Raw genomic sequence first — 23,734 nt, 5'->3', positions numbered from 1 at the left:
GTAGAATACTGTATACATGTTTTTTTCTTTCATTTGGAGATGGGGAAGAGGTGGATCTTTGATTTTTTGACAATAACTATAGAATAAAGTCCTAGTTAACACTTAATGTTTCTACAGGTCTACAATCTCTGCATTGCCCCAGGGGAACGGGGTAGAATGAGCAGATTTGCATGTCTACATCAAATGCACTCCTGCACTTTTTAAACTGAGGCATTTTTACAGACGTCTTCCAGAGTTCCTGTTCTGCAGCCTGTGAACGTTTTCGGGAAAATAAAAAAAATGGAGAACGAGTGCATAATTTTAATGACAGAACTGTTATCCGCTGAACTTTGACCCTGAGACATACCGTTTTCCTCTTGCATTGAGACGCACAATGAATAGTGTATTATGAGTGTATTGTAAATTGCTTAGAAGGAATATCTTTTACTGACTTGTGGCACAGACTAGATTTGATAGTATATTTCAATTGATTTATTTTTGTATTCACTGCACAAATGTATACTTTTCAAATGTCACTATGGAGTTATAGTACAGTACTGAAGTACAGTAGCCTATTTATTTGAGTTTTTATGAACGCATGAACATCATTTCTGATCAATTCATCTGATCCAGTATTTTGTGCTGGGACCACATTATAAAATCCATTTTATTTCATTTCATATCTTAGCAATTTACTATACGCTTTACTTTCAATACCTCTTTTGTTAAAATACTAAATGGAATGTAATTTTGTGAGTTTTTAGGCCTGCTTTACTTGCCTCTTGTTACTCTGTGCTTGTGGCCTAACTGAATGACAGATCATATGTCGGCTCACACAAATAAACTAAGCACCTTATGAATGCATTAATGTGTTTATTAAGCAAATGTTGTGCTAAAGCTGTCCTTTTTTGCATTTCTGTTTTGCATCTGTTTTGTGCATATTAAAGTGAGAGGCTGACGTGAGTCATAGAATATTTTATTCATATTTCCTCAAATGATCTTGCCTTCCAGTTCTTGAAAAAATTAGCATTTTACAACCAATACTGTATAACTTTTTGTATGTTTGGCAATTAAGTTATTCAGTGTTAATCTTCAGTGATGAATACAAAAATTCAGATGAACAGGGGAACAAAAAGAAATAAAAGTGCAATTAGTTTTTTCTCAACTCCACAATAAGCCAAATATTAAGTTATCTTGAACTCTGCTTGGCATCTGTTTCACCAGCTGCCTGTTAACGTGATTTATGCACGTTATTGTTGCTTTCAGTGTCTGTTAAGAACATGTAAACATAACAAAACATGATGGCAACCTAAGTTATTCTGACTTTCTTAAGAGTCAAACTGCTCTAATTTGAAAACTGGCAATATTTTGTGTAGAACCTTTTTAAAGAGTTCAAAAAACAGTCATGGCAGTAAAAATCAAAACCAGTATGGGAAACTACTTCGGTCACAATGAGTCCATATTTACGTAACAATGCTTTTAAAAATGACAATATAAATATAACAATATAAATTAAGAACTTACATTAAGACCATTACCTCATTTCCCTTACTATACCCACAATACATTCTTTTGAATTAAAATTCTCTAAAATTATTGTTGTAAACTCTTTAGTATTTTTTTTTTTTTAAACATTGACAATGTAAATCAACGCCATTTCCAACAGTGCATAATACAAACAAATATCACGCTTAAAGTAAAAAGGCAGTAAGGTTTTTCTTTTCCTTTCTGAATCAGTGTAAGTCATCACAGCTTTTCCTGACAGACAGATGTTCGTTCTGTGATTCATTTTTTTGGGGAAAAACCTGAGCACTTCTGCTTGCAATTTGATCTCGGTAGATTGCTGTAAATTCCCTTCATCTTCTCATTCGTCGGATGACCAACAGATCATATCAGGAACAAAACATCATGTCACTTTGTAGATCAGATTTGTTCTGTGAAGTCTGTTGTTAGGTCATCGTGATATCTTCTCCGTGCTGGTGTTGAACGATCCTCCTGACAGGGACGTTGTAATGGCGATCGTCCTCTGTGACGATACACACGCAGGGCCACTCCTGCTTGTGGTCATCTGGGTAATGTGACACAAACTCCTCTGTGTCCGTCATGTACAGACGGAAGGCTTGAATGGTGTGTTTTAAGGCATAGCCCAATAGAAACATCTCTACCTACAACACACAAAGCAAACACATTTAACTTGTACTTTTTTTTGCCAGATTAAAAACAGACAGAGCTGTAAGTAAGTTTGTCAGTGTCACCGTACTTGCCTGTTCTACCCCTCCGCTGAAGCCGATCTGGCTCAGGTGATTGGCCAGGAGGGTTTTTGGGTTTTCTGATGTGTCGCGGGCAAAAAGAAGCCAGCAGAACACAGGCACTTCTTGATCTGCCACCATGTTGTGATGAAGCTCGATGGCTTTGGCCAGCATCAGAAACTTGAGTGCTTCTAGAAGACCATACTCCTCTTCTCCACCCTGAAACACACGCTCACACAGATTCTGCTTCTCCTCTGGGCTCTCGCAGGCCGCTGCTGTCTGCCACTGAACAAACAACAAAGACAGACACGAATACATGAAAACACAAGTTATGATGATGTTTTTATATGATTAACTACAGAAGGTGTTATAGAAACAATTTCTAACGGCTGCGAGAATCAAGTACTCAATGATGCTGAAAATTCAGCTTTGCCATCACAGGGATAAATAGCATTTTAAAAAATATATTCAAATAGAAAAAAGTACAGTAGACAGTAAAATGCAGTTCTGTAGTCTGGCACGCATTTGTGAATCTCCTGTCTGTGACACACACATGACTCGTGCGCACAGAAAGCCACTTCAGACAGCGCTTGAACAGACAAAAACACACAAGATTATGCCAAAATGCCTGTTTCGTCTAGTATCCTCACAAGCGCAGTCTTAAAAGAGTTAATTAAGTCTTAAATGAATGTTGAAGTTGTGATTGGGCTGAAATTGAGCCCTGATATATTAAAGGACATTTATTATAATGGGTTATATGAAGATTGTTTTAAGTACACTTAAATTAAAAGTTGTTATATTTTTTAAAGCATAATAAATGTTAAAATAGCCAACTTTCAATTGTACTGTCATGCTGAATGACTATAATTAACGGCTAAAATTGAGAAAAAAAAATGTCATAAAGATATCAGTATTAGTATTGATATCGTGATACTGGCCTTCTTTCATAAAAAGACAATATTTAAAATATAGGCTACTGTCTTCATGTTGTTTCAACATTAATTTGGAGACTAAATGTGAAATTACTCATTTAAATATAATACAAACTTTAATGTTCGGTGCAATTAATCAGTTAATCAGCAATTAATCAGAGGCTTTCATCCGGCAACCCTTCCAAACAATCCATACTTGTCCAGTCGGTTTCTAACTGTACTGCCATAAACTTTAACATTTAACATGTTAACTGAGGCCTGTAGAGTCTGAGATGTAGGGTATTTTGCAGTTTCTCTAAGCACTGCACCTTGGGGTGAATTTGCGGGACGTCCATTCCTGGGAAGACTGGTAACTGTCTTGAATGTTTTTTGAAAAATTTTCCTCACTGTAGAATATTGCTATTTTCTTCTGGAAACAAACTTTGTTGCATTATTTTCGTTATCTCTGTAAAGCTGCTTTGAAAAAATCTGTATTGTAAAGAGCGCTATATAAATAAATGTGACTTGGCTTGACTAGAATGAAGGACTACAAATTGTTTGGAAATGGCCTTGCAACGCTTTCTAGATTGATGGCAATAACAATTCTTTAATATCATTGCTGATGTCTTTCCTGCTTGGCATTGTTAACACACACCTGAATGCTCTAGACCAGCAAACTGACAAAACTTCAGCTTTTTTAGAGTTGGTCACAATTGCTAATAATCAGTTAATCAAAGGCTGCGTTTACACTTGGCATTAGCATGCGACCTGTATCCGGATGTGGTCCACATACACATTGAAAAGACAAGGGGAAAAGCGTTTCTGATCGGAATGTTAATCAATCAGCATGTCCTAGTCCAGAGATAGTCGAGGACGCATGTGATAGGATCTCAGTGTAATGTAAACACAATCCAGCCATTGTTTCTACATTCAGAGGGCGACGTCATATAAATCCCTGCATGGCTGTCAGAAAATAATGGCCAGACACAGTTTAGACAATAAATTAAACTTATTTGAACCTTACAATAAACATCCATCTTTAAAACAGTTTATTTAGACTTACATGATACTGTGTGTCATATTATGCTACATATATTGTATAGAGATTCACCTTTTTCTTAAGGAGATCCAAATAGTATTTCAGTCTCTCCACAGAGTCCTCCTCCTCACTTGCCCACTTGCATTCTGGGGGAAACACCCATCCACCAATCAAATGCTCCCGAGCTTCAATCATCTCTGGCAACTGTGAGAATAACCAGCAGCTGTTAATCTGAGCTAGAAAGCATCGCATACAGTGTTATATGTATGAGACCGTTTGTAATCTGAAACAAATGGAAATGTAAAGCATGCTTTTAGTTAAAAGGAAAGTTTGCTGATTTTCAAACAAATCATGTTAGTAGTAAATATACAGGTGAAACTCGAAAAATTAGAATATCGTGCAAAAGTTAATTTATTTCAGTAATTCAACTTAAAAGGTGAAACTAATATATTATATAGACTCATTACATGCAAAGTGAGATATGTCAAGCCTTTATTATGGCTTACAGCAATGAAAACCTGCAAAGATTTTGAATTTGGGTTTTTCAAAACTGTAGGCCATAATCATCAAAATTATAACAAATAAAGGCTTGAAATATCTCACTTTGCATGTAATGAGTCTATATAATATATTAGTTTCACCTTTTAAGTTCTCCATGTTTACCTGCACCCACATGTCCCGGTTTATTTGTCAGCAAATGTCAGCCAGATGATGCGTTTTGACATATTTGACAGCTCTAGGGCTTTTGTTTGTTTTAAAATACAGATTGTACTTTTGCATTTTTGTATTCCTGCCAAAAGACAGTCAGATCAAGCCCAGACCCATAGTCATGTCGCAAAGATTTAAAGAAGAAAAAGATCATCTTCTACTGCATAGATGGCCAAGGTTTACAAAAAGCCCATCTTGCTAGCAATGAATTTACCCTTTAATGAAAAATTGATTATGGCAGCTGACTGAGGTCTAGAGGGGTCTCCTCACCAATAGAAAGCCTTCATCCTGTATCCAGGTGGGCATGTCTGTGCTGGTCGCCAGCACCTGGAACAGCGCGGCACGGAGAGCACAGTAATTATCTCCTCTGACTCTCCTCAGACCGCTGAAGCTACGGGACATCTCACTGTACCCCTGAAACAAACACGGATGCAAGTCAGACTTCTACAACAAGCACAGACAGGTCAAACTAGAGTACAGTGGCCCCAAAAAGCATACTTTAAACTTAACCCTTTCATGCATGAATTATGACAACTTCAGTCAGGTGTTTTTATTGATACTAGGGCATAAACAAAGATTTTAACTTGTTTTTACAGATATTTCAGCAAAATATCAAACCAAATTGCATTTATTTAAAAAATAGTATACTTTACGCACAACATTTTACACACACACACGAAAATAAATTGAGTTAGGTCACCTTTCTGATGAGAGTGCTTTTGGCCGTGTTCCCCTTCCATTCTTGCTCACTGTAGGCCAGTATGTCCACAGCTGGTGCTAAGCTACATCTGCTCTCTACACCAGGAACTAGACAGGAAGAAAAACACATAAATACCCAATGAGATGAATGCAGAAAAACCTTCGGACCAGTATCTTAAAAAACAAAACAACAGGGCCCAATCACATTTTCATTGATTTGATCGTCCCTAATACTTTTCCTTAACTGCAATGTTAATGGCTGGTGGATTACATATAATCACTGATATTGCTATAGTAGAGATATAACGTGACAAACAAACGAATCTTTAATACTTGTGAGCTCTAGTAGTGGTTTGGATGGCTTGTTATTGCAGGCTCCCATTTCAATGTCCTCTGCTCCCAGATACAGGTTTGCACTCCTACAACAAAAAGAGGAACTATCACGCATATGATATTCACAATGATAAGCAGTCATGAGGAGTCTAGCTGGAAGAGCTTATTAAAGTACAACATGTACAACTCACATCCAAAACACAATGATTCATCATGAAGAGCAAATTTAACTGTCTGGATCTAAAGAAGCTTTGTCCTGATTTTTTAAAGTTCTTCTACATCAGTTCTTCACACTTTTATATATATATATAAGTTAGGTCAAGTGTAACTATATTCATATATATATATATATATATTCATATTTGTGTGAAAATATAAATAAAAAACATTATTGTAAACATACAGTAGTTCCGGTTCAAGGAGTTGCAAGACTATACTCACAATACTGCATTCTCTAGTGTTCATTCATTTGTCTAAATCACAACTGATTCTGATGTCCAAATGCTTTCTGACCATCTGCTTTCCAAACTAAAGGTATTGATGGAAAGACTGAATTCAAGAATGACACATACTCATCCAGTGGCTCTTGCACTTCCTCCACGCTCTCTTCTGTCTCTTTTACAGGTATCAGCTTTATCTCTACAGTGCTACTTCTAAAAATGATATCTTCTTTTTGGGTGTCGGAAGCGTCTTCTTTTCCTTCATTTTCCTGGGCAACACTAGCTTCCTCTTCCCGTTTTTCCTTTTCCTCTTCTGTTCGTTGAGGTCCAGTCTCTGAAACACCTTTTACAACTTCCTCCAGTAATTTTGCATCGCTCGCCACAGTAACCTCACCTTTGGCCTCAGTGTTTTCTACAGCAACAGAATCACTGTAAATGGGAAAATGTTGACTGGTTATTAGGCAATTCTGACAAAGATGACACAATTTGGTGTCTCAATACTTTTAAAAAAACATTAGAGGCATGTTTTATACGTATATTTTAAATTGCATTTTCTTTTTGCTGTTATTTTATTGCCATAAACTACATTAAGACTCAAAATATTGCAAATAGATCAGTTCAAAAGTTTGGGGTCTAAGATTTGTGTTTTTTTAATGTTTGTGAAAGGAGTCTCATATGTTTACCAAGGCTGCATTTATTTGATACAGTAAAACCGTAATACTCTGAAATATTATTGTTAGACTATAAAACAGCTGTTTTCTTTTTAATATATTTTAAAACTTAATTTATTCCTGTGATAGCGAGAATGAATTTTCAGCAGCCATTACTCCACTTTTCAGAGTCTGACAATTCTTCAGAAATTATTAGAATATGTGCTTATATATATATTTTTTAACCTATATATATTCCTATATATATATATATATATATACCTAAGTGAGCAAAATCAGTGAGCAAAAAACAGGAACTATTCAAACTTTCTAAATGCGGCCATTTCGTAGCCTTAAACTGAGTCAAAGGTCACTATAATCTTCAATCACGAAAAACATGTTCTCAAAATAAGAAGGAAAGGAATGCGGGTCAGACAGCAACTGTCTTGAGGAATTGTAAAAACACCTGATAAACACTACTTAGACCTGATACATCAGTAGCCTATTAACACATTAAAACATTATATACACATTATTACCCACAAGAAGAAGACAAAACCATACATATAACAAAAGTATGGTGTTAAAACAAACAGTGACTCATTTAAGAAAACAAAAAACTGATTTCTGCAAGTAATGTTGACACAATATCGCTACACTGATCCTAGTGACTGTACTAAATTGTCAGTTGTTTGGCTTGGTGTGACATATCAACTTTGTCAATTCATCATTGCTATTATGATTGGTGTGAATATACTCCAAACTAATAACTACACTTAATCACAGAACACTTTTATGAACTCATGAGAGTTTAGCGCCACCTAATGGTAATAACTGAACAACAGGACGTACTAACCTCATTGTGTCAGTGTCTCTGGTTTTCTCAATGGGGCTTGATGGCACTGAGGCACATGTGGAGTCCAGGCCATTCTCAGTGGGTTCTGTAGCCTCACGCTCTTGCTCTGCAACCTTTTCACTCTTTTCTAGATCTGTCATAACATCTGTGACTTCAGGTTTGTTCACCTCAATAGTGCTGTAATAGAATAGAGAGACTGGTTAGAATCCACACACACCAGGGTTTTTACAGTTAACTAAAACTAAAACCATACAAAACTTTATATGAAATAAACATTAACTGACATAAAATAAAATATAGAAAACAAAGTGTTTATTAGTGTTTATTCAAGTGTTTTAGTGTTTATTCAAGCTAATAAAATTAAATTAATCACAAAATAGTAATTTTTAATGAAAATAAGGTTAAGATGCCAAAATTTTAGACGACAGGAATTTGAAAATTCTCGATAATAATTTCAATATCACACTAGTCTAACTAATGTAAGAAAAATGTTCTTAGGCTTAATTAAACATTAAATAATAAAAGAGAAACAAATATTTCAAGCAAGAACCAATTCAGTTCTCTTTCACATCTTACAACGGTTTTAAATTTTAAAATGCAATTAAAACGCTTGCAAAAGATCAACTTTCATGATGATGCATAACTGCATTGTCATTTCAAATGTCAAATTTCTGCAGTTTATCATGTCGACCAGTATATCGCCCGCCCCGAACATGGACAATTCAATTCCAGATGCGTAGGAATTTCTTCCCAATTTTATTTTATTACATTTTTAGTGAATTCATTACCTGTCAGTTTGTGTAGACGGCTTAGATGGCAGTTGCTCTTGACTCTCAGTTTCCAAGGCTTCCTCACTTGGTTTCTGGACTATGCCTTCTTCTTGAGGCAGCTTTTCCACAACTATGACATCAGCATTTCTTTCATTCTCAGAGTCCTTCGCGAGACCATTTTCAATGCCAGGAGAGAGTGCATTGTTACTATCCACACCTGGAGAAGAAACTTCCAGTGAAAGTTCCTGAGTTTGAGAAGCTTCAGATGTTTCATGCTTCTGTCCTTCCATCTCAGAACGGGTCTCTGGACGTTTCTCCTCCACTTCAGCTGCAGGCTCAGTGACGGGTTCCTCGGCAGTCACCTCAGCTATGCTTTCCTCAATAACACTGGACTCGTTACACTGACCTAAAACACCTGAGTCAGGTTCTGTGCTGCTGTTGTCCATCAGTGAATGATCCCCAGTGTCATTAAGACCAGCCTTTTCATGCGTCACTTCATAGGTGTCATTCAGAGGCAGTTCCTCAGTTTGGATCATTTCCTTCTCATCTGCAATCATTTCCACATGTGTTTCTGGCTCTGGTTCGGAGAAGTTCTTCTCAGCTTCTACCTGAGTAAGCGAAGTTACCTCCTGAACAGGTGCTTCCTTAACAGGTGTCTCCTCAGCAGGTGCGACTGTTGAGTCTGAACTTGTTGCGGTGGCATCATCTGTCATCTGAGCAGCTGCGACGTCTACCTTTTCAATTGATCCATGCTGAGCCTCTATCTCCTCTTTCACTGAGGCAACGATCTCGGCAGGTGCTTCGACTGTGTCTTGAGGTGCTTCTGAGACTTCAGCTGCAATGTTTTGGATTTCTTCAGTAAATTCAGTCTTTGTTTTTGGCGTTTCTTTACCTAAGATTATAGCTTGTGTTGGAGCAGTTTCAGGTGAAACACTGTCATTAAGTTCAGGAACAAGAGAGACTTCGGTGTGTAACATTGATATAGTTGTAGAGTAAGAGCTCTGTGCTTCAGGAATTTGAGCCTCTGCATTTGGCTGCTTGGTTACAATCAATTCATCCAGTTGTGGTTTTGTTTCTTCTTTATGCCTGTTGATTTGAAATGCCTTTAAGTCAAATGTGGATGTTATGTACATGAAAAACAGGATTCACAAGTTTGATGTACCATTCAATCATAAACATAAAGCTCTCTCCAGACCATGTATGAAAAATAAGGTTACAAAAAAAAGCGAGCCGCAAAAGTAAATAATTCAGAAATTGTCGCAATACTGACATCAATATTATGAGGACATAACCATTAAACTGTATGCATTTGACATAGAAATGTCGTCTTTTCATTCGTTTTGGCTATAATTTAAATAATTTAAAACAATTGCTCATACTACATGTGTGTAGCATCTTTGTTTGGATTGTGATTCAAATGCAGTGGTTGCCTCTAATTTTAAACGGGTACAGATATCTGTTTGTTAAAGGCCAGTTTGGCCAGTAAAGAGCGCAAAAAAAAGGCCAATCCATATCGGAAAAGGCCCATTTGCAGAAATAGGTCACAATAGGGAAGAAAAGATCATTGCTATTTCCGTTTCATGGCAACTTTTGTGAAAGGGAGATTGTTACGCTGAAAAAATGTATAAATAAGAGAAATTTAACAAGTTAAAAGTAATTTACCTGTGCTCCTCATCTGATATTGGACTGCCGACATCTGTTCCTGCTCTAGTTGATGTCTTTGATTCAGAGCTGTTCAGCAAACCTTTAGTCTCATCCTCTGTATGGTCACATGGGTTTTTTTTCCCACAACAGTCCCAACTGTTCCCCATGTTGGCACAGGATACAGGGATAGTTTTCAATAAATCCACTTTTCTGGGTTTAAGTTCTGACTGAAGGATGTGCAGTTATCAAGTGCAAGCAGCTTCCACTTCCAGAGGGCTAGCCATATACAAATATTATTTCTCCAGACAAGATCTTACATGTCTCGTACCAATACATTTGAGCAGTGTCTGTAAATAAAGTATTTCTGTAAGACTAGTCCAGCTACTGGAGCTGACCGTAAACTGCACTTCTAAGTATCTGGTCATCTGTTCAAACCTGCAGATTAAAAACAAACACAAAGTCCCACATGAGTATTAAACATGCCATTTCTTCAAGTAAAAATACAGGTTAGCGTGAAAATTCAGAAGATTTTGGTTTGCACATATACCATGGTAACCTATTTTTCTGCAAAAAATGCCATAATAGTTATTGTTATTACTGTAAAAATGCTGTAACATGGTTAAGCAACCATCCCAGTCATAAAAAATTCAACTAAGTCAAATTCATAAGACTCTGAAAGCATCTTACATTAATGCAATATTATTTATAAATTGTAATATTGTATAATAACTATACAGTGACTTTTTTGTAATGAAAGATCAAAAGGATAAACAATGCAGATTTATTTTCACTGGCTTCTTTGATCATATTTACCAAGGGTGCCAATAGTTCTGACCATGACTGTAGCTCTTTAACGATTTTTTTTTTAAATCCCTATGAATAAAAATTATTTCCATAACCAAAACTGCTGAAAAAGTGGACAGGCGCTGTTGACACTCCACTTGTTTGCTTTGACTCTGGCTGTGTCCGAAATCACTCCCTTTGGTGCACTATTTGAGGTGAGAAAACCACATGAATTTCACATGTGCAAAAACACATCTGGTCACATGTTAAACACATACTGAACTTTGCACACAGAAAATGTAGTTTTGGAAACAGTTCCAATGAGAAATCAATGTGATCACATGTAAAACATGCTAAGTTAATGTGTTTTTTTCTAGCTATTTACAGTAATGTCTGAAACCATATAGTGGACACTACTGAGTGTACTCAATCCAATAATGCATCTAAATAACAATTGTACAACCATGTCTGAGCAGCAAGCCGCTAGAAAATACCCATGTACTGTGAGCGTCCAATTAATTCCTCAGTTTCTCGCTAAAAAAAAAAAATAGTAGTCTACTTTGCGCTTTTAAACAAATCGACTGAGTGAATGATTCAAAGCACAAAGACATAAAGATTGAGTCACTTAACAAAACAGTAAATTAGTCTAAACAAATCGTTTGGCTGAAGAGATTCAAGTCAGCGGAATGAATTAAAACCCCTAGTAATTAAGGTACATTTTGGGGAGTTTCCATTCTTTGCTTAATATCTTTGACTAATAATACACTAAAATAGCCCATGCATGAGCAAAATCAAACTTAAAGCTAAAATACACAATATCATAAAATATTTCATAATAAGTTACTCCTTGTACCACAATGACACAAAAATATAAATAGAAGATTCATAGTTTTCTAACTAATTACTGTGCATCTATTTTCAGAAGTCCAGCTAAAATACACAAGGTTAACACTCAGTTTCGTATTATATGTTCAGTTTCACAATAATACATATGTTAATATAATTTGAGTTTTAGTCTGTTTGTAGGCCTACATTATACATGGTGAGTGAGAGTGTTTTGCGGCGCATGGCACAAGCGTCAGCACTCTGAATGTTGACATTGTTTACCAGAGATAATATTGCAACACTCTGTCCTACAAGTAAATTTAAAGTAACGTTACGTCGACAAACAGAGGCTAAAATATTATTTAAGCAAGCCGAATGTTTATAACGGAGATTTCCAAGCCCAGTGTTATTTAATAGCCTAAGAGCCACCATAACAACTGCCAACATCATCGCGTGGCTGTTCGGGATAATTAATCGATACTTTATATCGACAGAATCTTTATCCATGAATATTAAAATACACAAATGTCATAATTCCTACCTAAATGCGAAGAGTTCTCCCTTTACTTGCCAAGACGACAATTTTTGCGTCCAGGAAGACCCGACGTGTATTATGACTGTAGTTTCACTTTCCGTCTATATATACTGCCACAGGAAACCCTGTGTACTTAAGGTTTCTCGAGCTGATAATATCGTTTAACAGAGTAACTTTTTAACCGTAACCCTAAACAAAAGAGGAAAAAGTCAAGCCAGCGAGTTGCTTAACTTAAATTAAGCCATCTTAATTCATTTTATTTCGCTCTTATTCTTCATTTAAAGCACTTGAAGGGGGCAGAGCATGGTCTCAGATTAAAGGAATGTAGTGACATCTGATTCCAAAGGTCTCCACATCCATTAGACACACATCTACAGTACACAACTATCTTGAACCTATTAACTCAGTCTGTCTAAACTAGGAAAGTTAAGATGACAGCTGCTTTATCCACCCTTGTGAAAAGAAGTACACTTTAGCATACCTTTAAAATAGTGCTTTTATAGACTTAAGTGCAACCCGAATTCAATGTTTTCATACACATACAAAATTGCATTTTATTTGAAAATGAATGAAATAAATTTTTATTTTTATTTAAATGCAATTAGTTTAACCAAAAAGTTTATTTTTGGACCCACTTAAGACTGAAACATCTTTATTCCCCAATTTCACAGACAAGGTTTAAGCCTATAGTCATAGACTAAAAGTCAACTTTAAGCATCTTGCACTGGCATATCTTAAAATGTCTGGTACATATTTACCAGAAAATATGTACCAGAAAATATGAAAATACAACCAGGCCTATATGTAATTTCATAATTACGTCTTTTGTCTTTTAGATATGGTTAAATTCTACTGAATAAACAAGCGGTAAACAAAAATGTAATGTAATTTCACATTTATAATGATTAAGTAATTTAACAAAAATTTTTTTAAATGACCTTAAATGTAATATAGAGTAACACACTACAGTCTGAAGTAAAATCAAGTACTTTACCAGTACTTCAGGTCATATAACACATCAAAATAGCTGTAGTACTTTAAAGAAAAATACAAAAAGATTATTAAAAAATGTTTTAAAATTTACTTTAAAGTAAACCTTAATTTGACATTATTACAAGTGCACTTTTCAAACGTGTACTTATGAAACACTCAAGTGCACATTCAATAAAATTAAGCACACTTCTTTTTCAAAAAGGCAGTCCACTTTCTGATTGATTAAAATCCCTAAAGTTGCATCACAAAAAAGTAGTGTTGGTTTATTCATAATTCTGCTGATATTTCCAGAGATAAAACACTAAAAAAACACCACACATTAGAAACTGTGTGCTTACTTGGTTACATAATATCCAACCCATGCTCCAAGCTTAAGTTACACAGCTCAGTTATGATTACATAAATAGATAATATTTAACTAAATGGCACATATTAACTTCAGATAAATAAATTACATAAACACTTGATTAGATAAATATATTTTATTTGGTGGTAAATGTGCAACTCACTAAATTAGGTTGCAGCTCACTATGTACAGTGTTACTCACACAAATCAATATACAGTAAAAGGTAATGTATATCATAAAATGTGTTAGCCATATTATGCGTGAAAATTGTCATGCCATATATAGAACCATGGGTAATAATGTAGTGTTTTGCTACTAATCCAGCAAAAATGCAGTTTAACAGAATCACAGCACTTCTCAACTCCCTCAAGTACACTATTAATTTGAGTCAAATAATGTACAGGCTATTTTCTTTCCAGAATTGAGCTTGTTGTTTCCTGCCCACACAGGATGTTATTCAGACGGTCTGCTGCAGTGTTCACCACAAACACCCTGAATCCACTTCAAGTGTCTATGAGCTGCTGAATGTGAAGTTTTAGTTCTTCAGGAAGCCCCAGTTCTATTACTAGGTCCAAGCAGCACTTCAGAAGCTGTCTTGTAGAGAAAGAACCATGGGAAAGACTTCTTTGTGAATCTTCACTCGCGCCTCTGGCGTTCCCACAGCAGTCATTGTTCGTTCCATCTCTCCCACAACGGTCTGCATTGTTTGAGCATCCAGATTCTTCATCCTGGTCCACATTTAGGTCCTCCATGTCATCCACCACTTCGGTCACACTAGGCAGAGGCTTCTGCTGGGCTTTTCTCATGGCCTCCACCAGCCCGTCCTCATGCGTCTCCAGTCTCTGGAGCAGATCGGTGACAGACGCTAAAGCTGGGCTTCCAGCGAGCTGAACCTGACACCAGCACCGCACAGCACTGTGAAAAAAGACATGGTCAAAACCCACAGAAGATTGGACAGAATAGATTTAGGATTTTGATTCAGGTATAGAGGCCTAAAAAGATATATTTTTTTATATATAGTTAATTTGCTGCATGTTCTCTTTAATATGAGTGATGAAATAGCTTCACGAACAGCTTCAAGAACATCGTATTATCATAATTTCTGTTACAATTATCCAAGTTATCCGATATATTCCAGATATAAACATTGATGTCTATGATAGCGATCAAAATGGAGTAAAAAAAAAAAAAGTCTTTGGGAGTAACTTGATGCTTCAAATAAAGACCTTATCAATTACATTGTTACACCAGTAGGTGGCGTTTTTGTAATTTAATCATTCAAGAAATGTATTAAAAAACGCTGATTCATCAAGTAAGGAAACAAGTGAAGTATTTAGGAGTGAATCATTCAGTCGAACCAATTCTTTTTTTTAAATAATTAAATATTTAAATAAACTAGAACAATTAACAATTTGTCCTCTAGAACCTCTAGTAAATTATGTTTTTTAGTTGTTTATTCAGAATTGTGTAAAAATCGTGATCTCTATTTAAAAAAAAAGATAATTGTGATTCTCAATTTACCCAGAATCTCTATTATTACAGTATTTAGCGTTTTTATATTTTTTATATTTCTTTTTTAAAAGTTTCAGTCTTTTTTTTACTGAAAGAGTTTTTAGCGGTTTACATATTGTATTTCAATATGGATCTTTTTGTATTTAAGTTAGTTGATAAGGGAACATTTTCAACTACTTTTTCATGCGATATTTCTATTTTATTTCAAATAAAGAACATTTTAAATAGTTTTAGTTAATAACAACAAAACTACTTGACAAGTTGACAACCAATAAGGACCCAAATTATTGTCTAGCTGTGATTGAGCTATTTTTGTTAAAACAAATTCACTTCATTTGATGTTTTGCTGTCTAATGCAATGGTATCCATACTTTTGATTGACATCCTGAGAACTTTAGTTTATAGTTATAAGGCATAACCTAAAACAACCCTAGCTTCCTAAAACACTGCCAAACAGGGACAACTCACTAACATTAGAGGAACCTTCTGTTTGCTAGTACTGTAGTTTAATAGTATGCTCGCCTCACAACATTTTAAATACAGAGCAGTCACTCAACTCTGTACATTAATTGTAAAGCATAAACATGAAGATTTTTTTAAAATATAATAAGTGGTGTTAACTTACACCCACAAAATACCTCTAAAATGCTGACAACAACTATATAAGAATCATTTATTTTCATACTTTCCATAGGAGGGTGTATTTTGCGTGCATTTCTACTAAAAATGCCCTAAAATAATGTCAAATAAGATAAATGCACCGGCTTACCTCATGATTCCTTTGAGTTGACTGATGACAGTCATTTTAGTGGCTCCTTCTCTGTATCCCATGTTGAAACCAGCCTGTAGTGATGCTTCTTTCCCTGCATCAACACCATCTCTGAAACCATCCTGACAGAAAACCACACGGCAGTCGTTTCTAGACTGCGCTGCTTTCACTATAGCTACACATCGTGAATGTTGCTTTTGTGTGTCACCTCACCGGTGTTTTTAAAAAAAACTCTTACATTGCATGAACGAGAACATTCATTTAGGTTAGGGACAAAAAAAACGATACAATATTTCAGTACAAGCATGTTGTGAAGGGTTCGTCGTTGATAAATGACTGTTGACGTACCTTTGCGCGTTTTTCCATGTTGTATTTCCACTCTTTGTTCTGCAGACTGATATCATCCACATCCTCGTCGAACACATCCTCGCTGGACCCCACTGATTTCACCCACGACATGTTTGCTATCTACGACTCGCGACAGTTAATCTCACTGAGTGTGAACTCAACGTTAAAGGTGTCCAATCAGTAAAAGATGCTCGTTTCGGCCTCTCTGACAGGATTCATAAACCATTTTCACATCCACGTGGTCATGTGACTGACGTCATCAGAATGCATATGAAGCTGTTTTCTTCTTCTGGTCGCTTCTGGGTGTATTCACACATCATATCGCCTCCTGCTGGTCTGCCTGTGTAGCACACGCTTTTATTTAACTTTTTTTTTTTTTTTTTTTTTTCAGTCTATGATATATTTTATATATAATTTACATGAGATTCAAAAATGAAATAGTTACAGTTAAAAATAGTAATAGTTATGAGGAAGGTATTTCTCTGACAAAAACTACAGCTAGGCAAGTTACTAGGCAAGTTATCCGTTATTAATATTTCATTGGATCTCTCTTGTTTTTGCATGTGTACATAATTTCAAAATTCATCATTTGTATGTCAGACTGGCTAAAAATTATGTTCACAAAGCATGTTTCATTGTGTTATCACAAATAAAACAAAAGACTTCAAGGGCAACTAAGCAACATACTTGCAAATCTTTAACAAAATGTGTCACTACAGTATATCAATAACAAAGCTGTAGTTAAACAGTGTGCATATTTCCATTTTAATACCTGCAAACATTTTGGATTTTGTTTTATATTATGAATAGTAGCCTACCCAATAAAAAGGAGCCTGTGATGTAATTTTTGTTTTTATTTTAATTAATTCAATTAAATGTAATACAATTTTATGTCAAACTAGTTTAATTATCTGTATTATTATACTTATTATTATTACCACTGCTATGTTACTATTTTAGTAAAATCAATGCAGTGTTGCAATCTAAGAAATTGTTTAAAATATTAATTATAAAATGAAACATTAATATGAATAATATTACCAAAAATAAATATTAATAGTGCACACAAAAAGTTTAAAAAGTAAATAAAAAAGTGTTATATTGAGCCCAGTAAAAGTATGTGTCCTGCATGACCGCTAGATGGCGCTAGATTCATAATAAACGGTGTCTGCTTCGACAGACTGCTTTGAGTTGATCACCGGACGGTCCGTTTTGCAATGAATGAATCGAAAGTGAAAACATATTTAGTGTGGCTAATGTCATAACACAACGACACAAAAACATTTTTTAACTCTTATTTGAAATGAAACTCTTATTTACCTACCCGTATACTCTGACATGGGACAATTAGACAAATTAAAAGAGGAAAGCCTTATAAGATACATTGACTTAAAATGTCAATACACTTAAGAAACAAGTCTTTATCTCTCAAAAAGTGCCATGTTTAATGATGAGTCTAATTAATTTGGCTAGTCTAACTCCTTGAATTATTATGTTACATATGCTAAATAGAGCAGTACTGTAATGTGAAGAGGATTAATCTACCTCAACAGAACTGTGACCTTTACAATTATGCTAATTAAAACACCTCATTTATCTTTATGGTTATTTCAGGACAGGGCTAATTTTCAGGTATGCAACTTTTAAAATAAGCTCTACACGAGACATCTGTCATCCTCAAAGGTGCCTTGTGTAACTGTGAATAGTGCTTGGTCCTGGTTATAAATTATGTCTCATAATGGGCCCGATTCTTACAAGCTCGTGTGATGGTTCAGACAGTGAAGTGGCGCAGCAGGCGAGGGTTTTATGAGAAGAGAATCATCCTCTGTTGCCCAGTGGGTAGAAATGTATCCATTTAGGGTTCTTTTCCTCACCGTTAGCATTTTGTTCAGTGCCGATATCAGAGTGGAAAATCCAAATTTATCACAGGTGCTGGGAACCCTCAGGAATCCATGGTGAAATTTAATTGAAAAAACTACCATACAGTGATGTTACTGCTTAGACTCAATGGAAAAGTTAAACAGCTAAGCCAGTTTCAGCTTACAGTAGACTTTCAGAACTGAAAGTGCACTCACTCATCGCTGTTAGCATCTAGCGAAATTATAAAAATAACTATTTTATGTAGGTTGATTTGAATGCAGTCAACTAGGCCTATAGTTACAGTAATTATGAATTTAAAATATCGCATTTATACATAAGACATTTTTTATTTTAAAAATTATATTTTTAGCTCACTGTAGACTTTCAGAACTGAAAGCATGTTCACTCATATAAGCTACCTGTAAGTATCTAGTGAAATTATGACATTAGCATATTTTATTTAGGTCATTTTGAATGCTGTGTACCATTTAGGTATAGGCTACAGTAATTGTTTTAAGATTACACTATGTAACTTTTGGCCCTCTAGCGGTTAAAAACAAAACTGCATGCATTTTGCGGAAGAACATTACTTTGGTTGCGCCTCGGCTCTGCGTGGCTATGCGGATGAATATGGTTCTTTCACAACAACAACAAAAAAAGAGAGATTTCCTGCTGTTCATATTCCTGCTTATGAACAGTTTATGAAAAGGATTTCAAGGTGACAAGCTGAAGATGTTACTGTAGCTTTTAATAAACACTGTAGGCTACTTCCTTGAAAATAAATTACAGCTACCACAATTAAATGACCCTTCACAATAGATAATGCTTTGCAACGAACTCTTAAATAGCTAAATATGGCAATTTATCTGTTGAGTAATAAAAACGCCCTCTGCGCGTTGCTTTTACAACATTTCAAATCCGTGATAGGCAGGAGTGAGTGATGTGCAATAACGCAATTTCCCGCAAAAACCATCCCGGTCTAAAATATAAACACTTATAATAGGCTTACCATAGTTAATCTGGGTAAGACAAAAATATGTTTCATCAACAAGAAGTATGATGAAGACAATTGCTTATTTTAATGTTGTTAATTTAGAACCAAAAAAAAAAAAAAAAGAGAGATTAGCCTATATATGTACAAATAATTTCTGAATAAAACTTTTAATTATATATATATACATATTTATTTATTTTTAGCTAGTAGAATTGCAGAACTGAAAGTGTACTCACTTGTACAGTATAGCCTATATCTGTATTTGAGGTGAAATAAATAGGAAATTAGTATAGAGTGCATTAGAAGGCACTAGATGCAGTTCTTATAAGCATTAATATGTTTTAAAACATGTATACATCATTTAAAATTAAAATAATTATAGATTATAAAAAAAAACATTAAAATACATACAAATAAATATAAACTGAATTTATATTGATTACTTTTCATTTTAACACCAGTTCTAACACTTTATAATGCTTTTAAACCACATTATAACGGGCAGGGTATTTTTTTTTTTGTTACGCTACAAGTGATGACAAACACATTACTCTCATCAATATTGCATTTTCCCTTTCTTTCCTCCGCACCACAGAGACAAAGAAAAGAGGTCCCTGCTTTATTTTAAGATGGGCTATTCTTCATCTTGCGCTTTAAGGGAACACACAGGAGAGATGCAGCCAGTGGACAAATGCATTTCACCTTGCACAGAGTGCATTTGCAGGAGCCGGACAACAATGGCCCAGAGAATACTCCGGAGGGCCGCGTCGAAGGCCTGAAAATGGATTCCGAGGGGCCTGCGGATCCGAGGCTTTCTGCCGCCACACCTTCCTCCAGCGCCGCACTTTTCCCCCTCGCACGCTCTCCCTTCCTCTCTCGCTCTCCAGGAGAGCAAAACAAGCAGCCGGGGCAATCACCTGACACATTTCCATCCAATTTCCACTGCCGAATGTGTTCATTTTCGGCCCTAATGGCATGTCATTTCAGCGGAGCCTTTGGTCAAGAATTAATCCTGGAATCAAAACAGATTTTCCGGGGAGCAATCTTCCATCAAGTATTGATTTTTTTACACTCACAGAGCCTGTACTCCCTAATTTAACCTGACAGCACACTGCACAATGGACTAGAGAGCACCTTGGCGACTCGCAGAGGGAACTCTCTTGCGTTTTCTCTTTCTCTCTTGCTCCCACTTTTCACCCTCTCACTCCCTCCCCCCACCTCCTTTTGAGCAGCTTTTCAAAAAGTCAGGGAGAAAAGGAGAATTTTGAGGAGAGAGGTTTAAAAAACAAAGGACTTTGCGATGGTTACGTGTAAGGATGATGGAGATACAGTCACTGTTTTACCTCTAATTATGCTTTCAAGTGCATCGCATCCGAGGCGTGTAGGACCGAGAAGGGCTCTAGGAAACGGAAAAGAGGGAAATTAAAAGAAAGAAGGAACGAGGGAAAGAGAGAGGAGTGTTTTCCAGGGGCTATCAGGTATCATTATGGGCCTGTTGACATCCAGGACTCTCTGTGCAATGCACCTCTAAGATGTTCTCCTCCTCCTGCAGCCATTTTCTTTCCCTGAGTGGGTGAAAAGGGTTTCATCAGGGGCTGGAGAAGAGGAGAGGAGGGGACAGGAGAGTCCGAATTCTCAATGTGCAGCTGACCACTAATGAGTGGACCCTCCTGAACGGGCTTCATAAAGCCTCTATCCTCAACCTGTCTCCTGCGGCAGAGGGTTTCCAGCTCATTTTGACACTCACTTGTATCTTGTAGAACAGAAAAAGACAAGTTGACAGTGAATCTTTAACGATTAAACATGAAAAGTACATTTTGAAAACATGGGGAATTTACATAAAGTAGTATTTAAAGTCAGCAAAATCACTTTAGAGAAATGCATCTCATTATTGTTAATCAAACATCACAACTCTTTACTTTCTGGTGATCTATGTATGTTTGACTTAAATTATTTAGTCCAATCAACTCAGTTCACATTCAGATCTGCTTCCATCCAATCAACAACCAGTGGATGAAACCAAGTCCCCGCTCCATGTGTTTTTCTTTTTCAATAATCTGTTTCACTGGGAAGTTCTGTACGTCACGATACGGAAGAAACAACATTCGAAACACAGTGACTTTAATTAGCATAAACAAAGTGATGGAAATCATGATAATCGTTGAGTCAGTGGTCAACTACATTGTCCTTGACCGTAGGAAAAAAGTCCTCTATTTCAGTGATTCCTATAGCCTGCGATATGTAGTTAAGCATAGGGTAATCTAAAAAGTTTTAGATTTTGCTGTGGTAAACCACCCAGTAAGCAATTTTGTATTTAAAAGACGTCTAATAGCCGTCCAAACCAACGCTATCTCACGACCAATTCGTACGAATTTGTCGAAGAGTGATTAAAAGGTGGATAATTCGTACGAATTCGTACCATACAATTTGTCTGAACTCACGTGATGGGTAGGTTGAGGGGCAGGGTCAGGGGTTGGTCATTCGTACGAATTCATATGAATTTGGCAACTCGTAAAAAAATTACGATTTAGCAAAAATCTTACAAATTCATACATGAGTGAGGTCGTATGAATTGGTATGAATTAGCCACCTTTTAAAATTCGAACGAATCGCCGTGAGATCGGGTTGGTCCAAACACAGCCCCGACGTCTAGGCTTAAACCAGGCAAAATTTGGACTGTCAGTGAAAATTCAATAGATGTCTAACCGTAGCCCAATAATACACACACAGGATACGCATAGAACATGTCAAAGAAATGAAAACCAAACACCTTGTAATCACTGCAGACTTTGCTTACATGATCGAATATCGTACGTCTCGCAAGTTATTTTGGCAGAAACAACTTGTAACCAAATTCAAGATTATTTTGGCTAGAAGTGGGTTACTCATAGCCGGACTATATCGGGTCTATACTAGTTAACATAGACGTGAAATGACGGCTATAGCTTGCTGGGCAATAAATCGCTTGAAATAAATATTAGGACTGTTAGAAGGTTAAGAAAATTGCAAATGTATGTATTTAGTTTAACTGTATTACTTTGTTTATTTAAATTTTTTACCTTATCACAATTATTTTAGGGGAAAAAAGTAATAGATTTTCATGTATGTTTCATTCATGTAATTTTAGTGACTGCTTAATAGTGTACTTGAGATTTATTCATTAATGACATGAATGAGACTCAAAAACCAAAAAAAAAAATTGTGACATGAATGAGAATGAACTGAATTGAATCACTGTGCACATTAAATCACAAGAGCAAGCATGTATTTCCAGAAAAATGTACAGGTAACAATTACATTATGTATAGTAGCATTGCATCCCTGAGCCAGGTTTGTTGTTGGTCTCACCTCCAACTTACTGAACGCTAAAACGCCGCTTTAGCTGCTAAAGATAAATGGAGCGGAGGGCAATTGGATCTGTTGTCCCAGTCACATCTCCATCAGCATCAGAGGCAGGGGGATTATTTACCCGGCTGATAATGGAGAGGAGAGATGGACAGAGGGAGAGGATTGGGATGGGAGCCCATCCACTGACACCTCAGACAGGCTGTGAGCATCGGTAATTGCCCCTCCGGAGGCAACAAGGTGTGCACAAACAGCAGAGATGCCTGAGTGGCCATATATTTGTGTATGTGCCTCGGAGTGTGCGAGGCAGACGCGCGTTCAAGGGATACGGCGACAGTTCATTTTCCTAGAACATCGTCCCGCCACACGTCCACTGCTGAGGAGATAAGCCAAGAGAGCACCTCTCCGCTGATGGAAAAACAAAAAGAACAATTTAAAAAGCATCGGCATCAAGCAAACATGCGCGCACATTCACCCACGGCCGAATATTCTCTCTCACTTTCCTTTTCAGAGTGTCTTGACTGATATTGAACAGTAATCCATTTGAGCTGCTGACATTTCATAATGTTTTCTCCCCTCTTGTCTTCCTTCTCTCTTTCTCTCTCAGGGCAATTTCTGACACTTGGAAGTTGAGCAGAAACGTGTTCCATTGAAGCAAGCCGTAAATACGAGAGGATTCTGCTTTTGAAAAGCAGCGTGAAGTCTAGCGTGAGGATAATTATTGCTTTCACTGCCCTGAACAAATCGATCCAGATACGCTGCATTATGCAGACTTGTGCTTTTAAGAGAAGTTGGTCCACAAGACACACTTCTGTTTTTCATAATAGATAAGACAACATTAAGGAAAGCAGAGTAGAAAACAAGCATCTAGCTCATCTTGTGCTGATGTTTTTACAAATCATAGCCAGAAAATAGACCTTGCAGTCACAGATTTGCTTCATAAAATGTTTTGGCAAAATTAGACTACTGTACATAGAAGTTATTTGTATTTAGTTGGTATCTATTGCTTTAGTCAGGATTTATTTCCATTCAGCTTTTTTATTTTTCAATTTTTTTTTTAAATTAATATTTAATTAATTGAATTAACAACAGTAATGTGCCTGGGACAAAGTATTGTTGTCATTATGCAACTATTTCATAGAATA

At 36.2% G+C, this 23,734-nt stretch overlaps 3 protein-coding genes across 10 annotated transcripts in view; 1 reads left to right on the top strand and 2 right to left on the bottom strand.

The window, feature by feature from the left end:
* Positions 1-971, top strand: part of ankha (ANKH inorganic pyrophosphate transport regulator a) — a 43,792-nt gene extending 42,821 nt beyond the window's left edge. For 3 of the 7 annotated variants that reach the window (XM_079600903.1, XM_079600902.1, XM_079600899.1), the window contains one exon: positions 118-947. Coding sequence is in view for 2 of the 7 variants with exons in the window: in XM_079600898.1 (XP_079457024.1) it covers positions 118-160 (43 nt within the window). In the remaining 5 variants the exon portion in view is untranslated. Of the gene's footprint in view, positions 1-117 lie in introns of all 7 variants that reach the window. The other 4 variants (XM_079600898.1, XM_079600897.1, XM_079600900.1 and 1 more) reach the window with 3 other exon arrangements.
* Positions 940-12,706, bottom strand: LOC306992237 (uncharacterized protein). Of its 2 annotated transcripts, none has more exons than XM_079600896.1 (11): positions 12,428-12,706; positions 10,297-10,713; positions 8,653-9,720; positions 7,865-8,041; positions 6,491-6,787; positions 5,919-6,004; positions 5,587-5,693; positions 5,157-5,300; positions 4,251-4,382; positions 2,244-2,513; positions 940-2,144 (listed from the first exon to the last, which is right to left on the bottom strand). In XM_079600896.1, the coding sequence occupies exons 2-11, from the start codon at positions 10,443-10,445 to the stop codon at positions 1,929-1,931; spliced, it is 2,646 nt and encodes an 881-aa protein (XP_079457022.1). In that variant the 5' UTR covers positions 10,446-10,713; positions 12,428-12,706; the 3' UTR covers positions 940-1,928. The 2 variants fall into 2 exon arrangements, with proteins under 2 accessions (XP_079457022.1, XP_079457021.1); XM_079600895.1 differs by having other exon boundaries at positions 940-2,140; positions 2,240-2,513; positions 12,428-12,577.
* Positions 12,707-13,302: 596 nt separating this feature from the next.
* Positions 13,303-16,680, bottom strand: otulina (OTU deubiquitinase with linear linkage specificity a). The gene is made up of 3 exons (XM_079600904.1): positions 16,391-16,680; positions 16,043-16,164; positions 13,303-14,676 (listed from the first exon to the last, which is right to left on the bottom strand). The coding sequence occupies exons 1-3, from the start codon at positions 16,499-16,501 to the stop codon at positions 14,265-14,267; spliced, it is 645 nt and encodes a 214-aa protein (XP_079457030.1). The 5' UTR covers positions 16,502-16,680; the 3' UTR covers positions 13,303-14,264.
* Positions 16,681-23,734: the final 7,054 nt, after the last annotated feature.

This window comes from Phoxinus phoxinus (genome assembly GCF_949152265.1).
Source record: "Phoxinus phoxinus genome assembly, chromosome: 24".
Lineage (NCBI taxonomy): Eukaryota > Metazoa > Chordata > Actinopteri > Cypriniformes > Leuciscidae > Phoxinus > Phoxinus phoxinus.
This window is presented reverse-complemented; position numbering and strand designations above follow the sequence as displayed.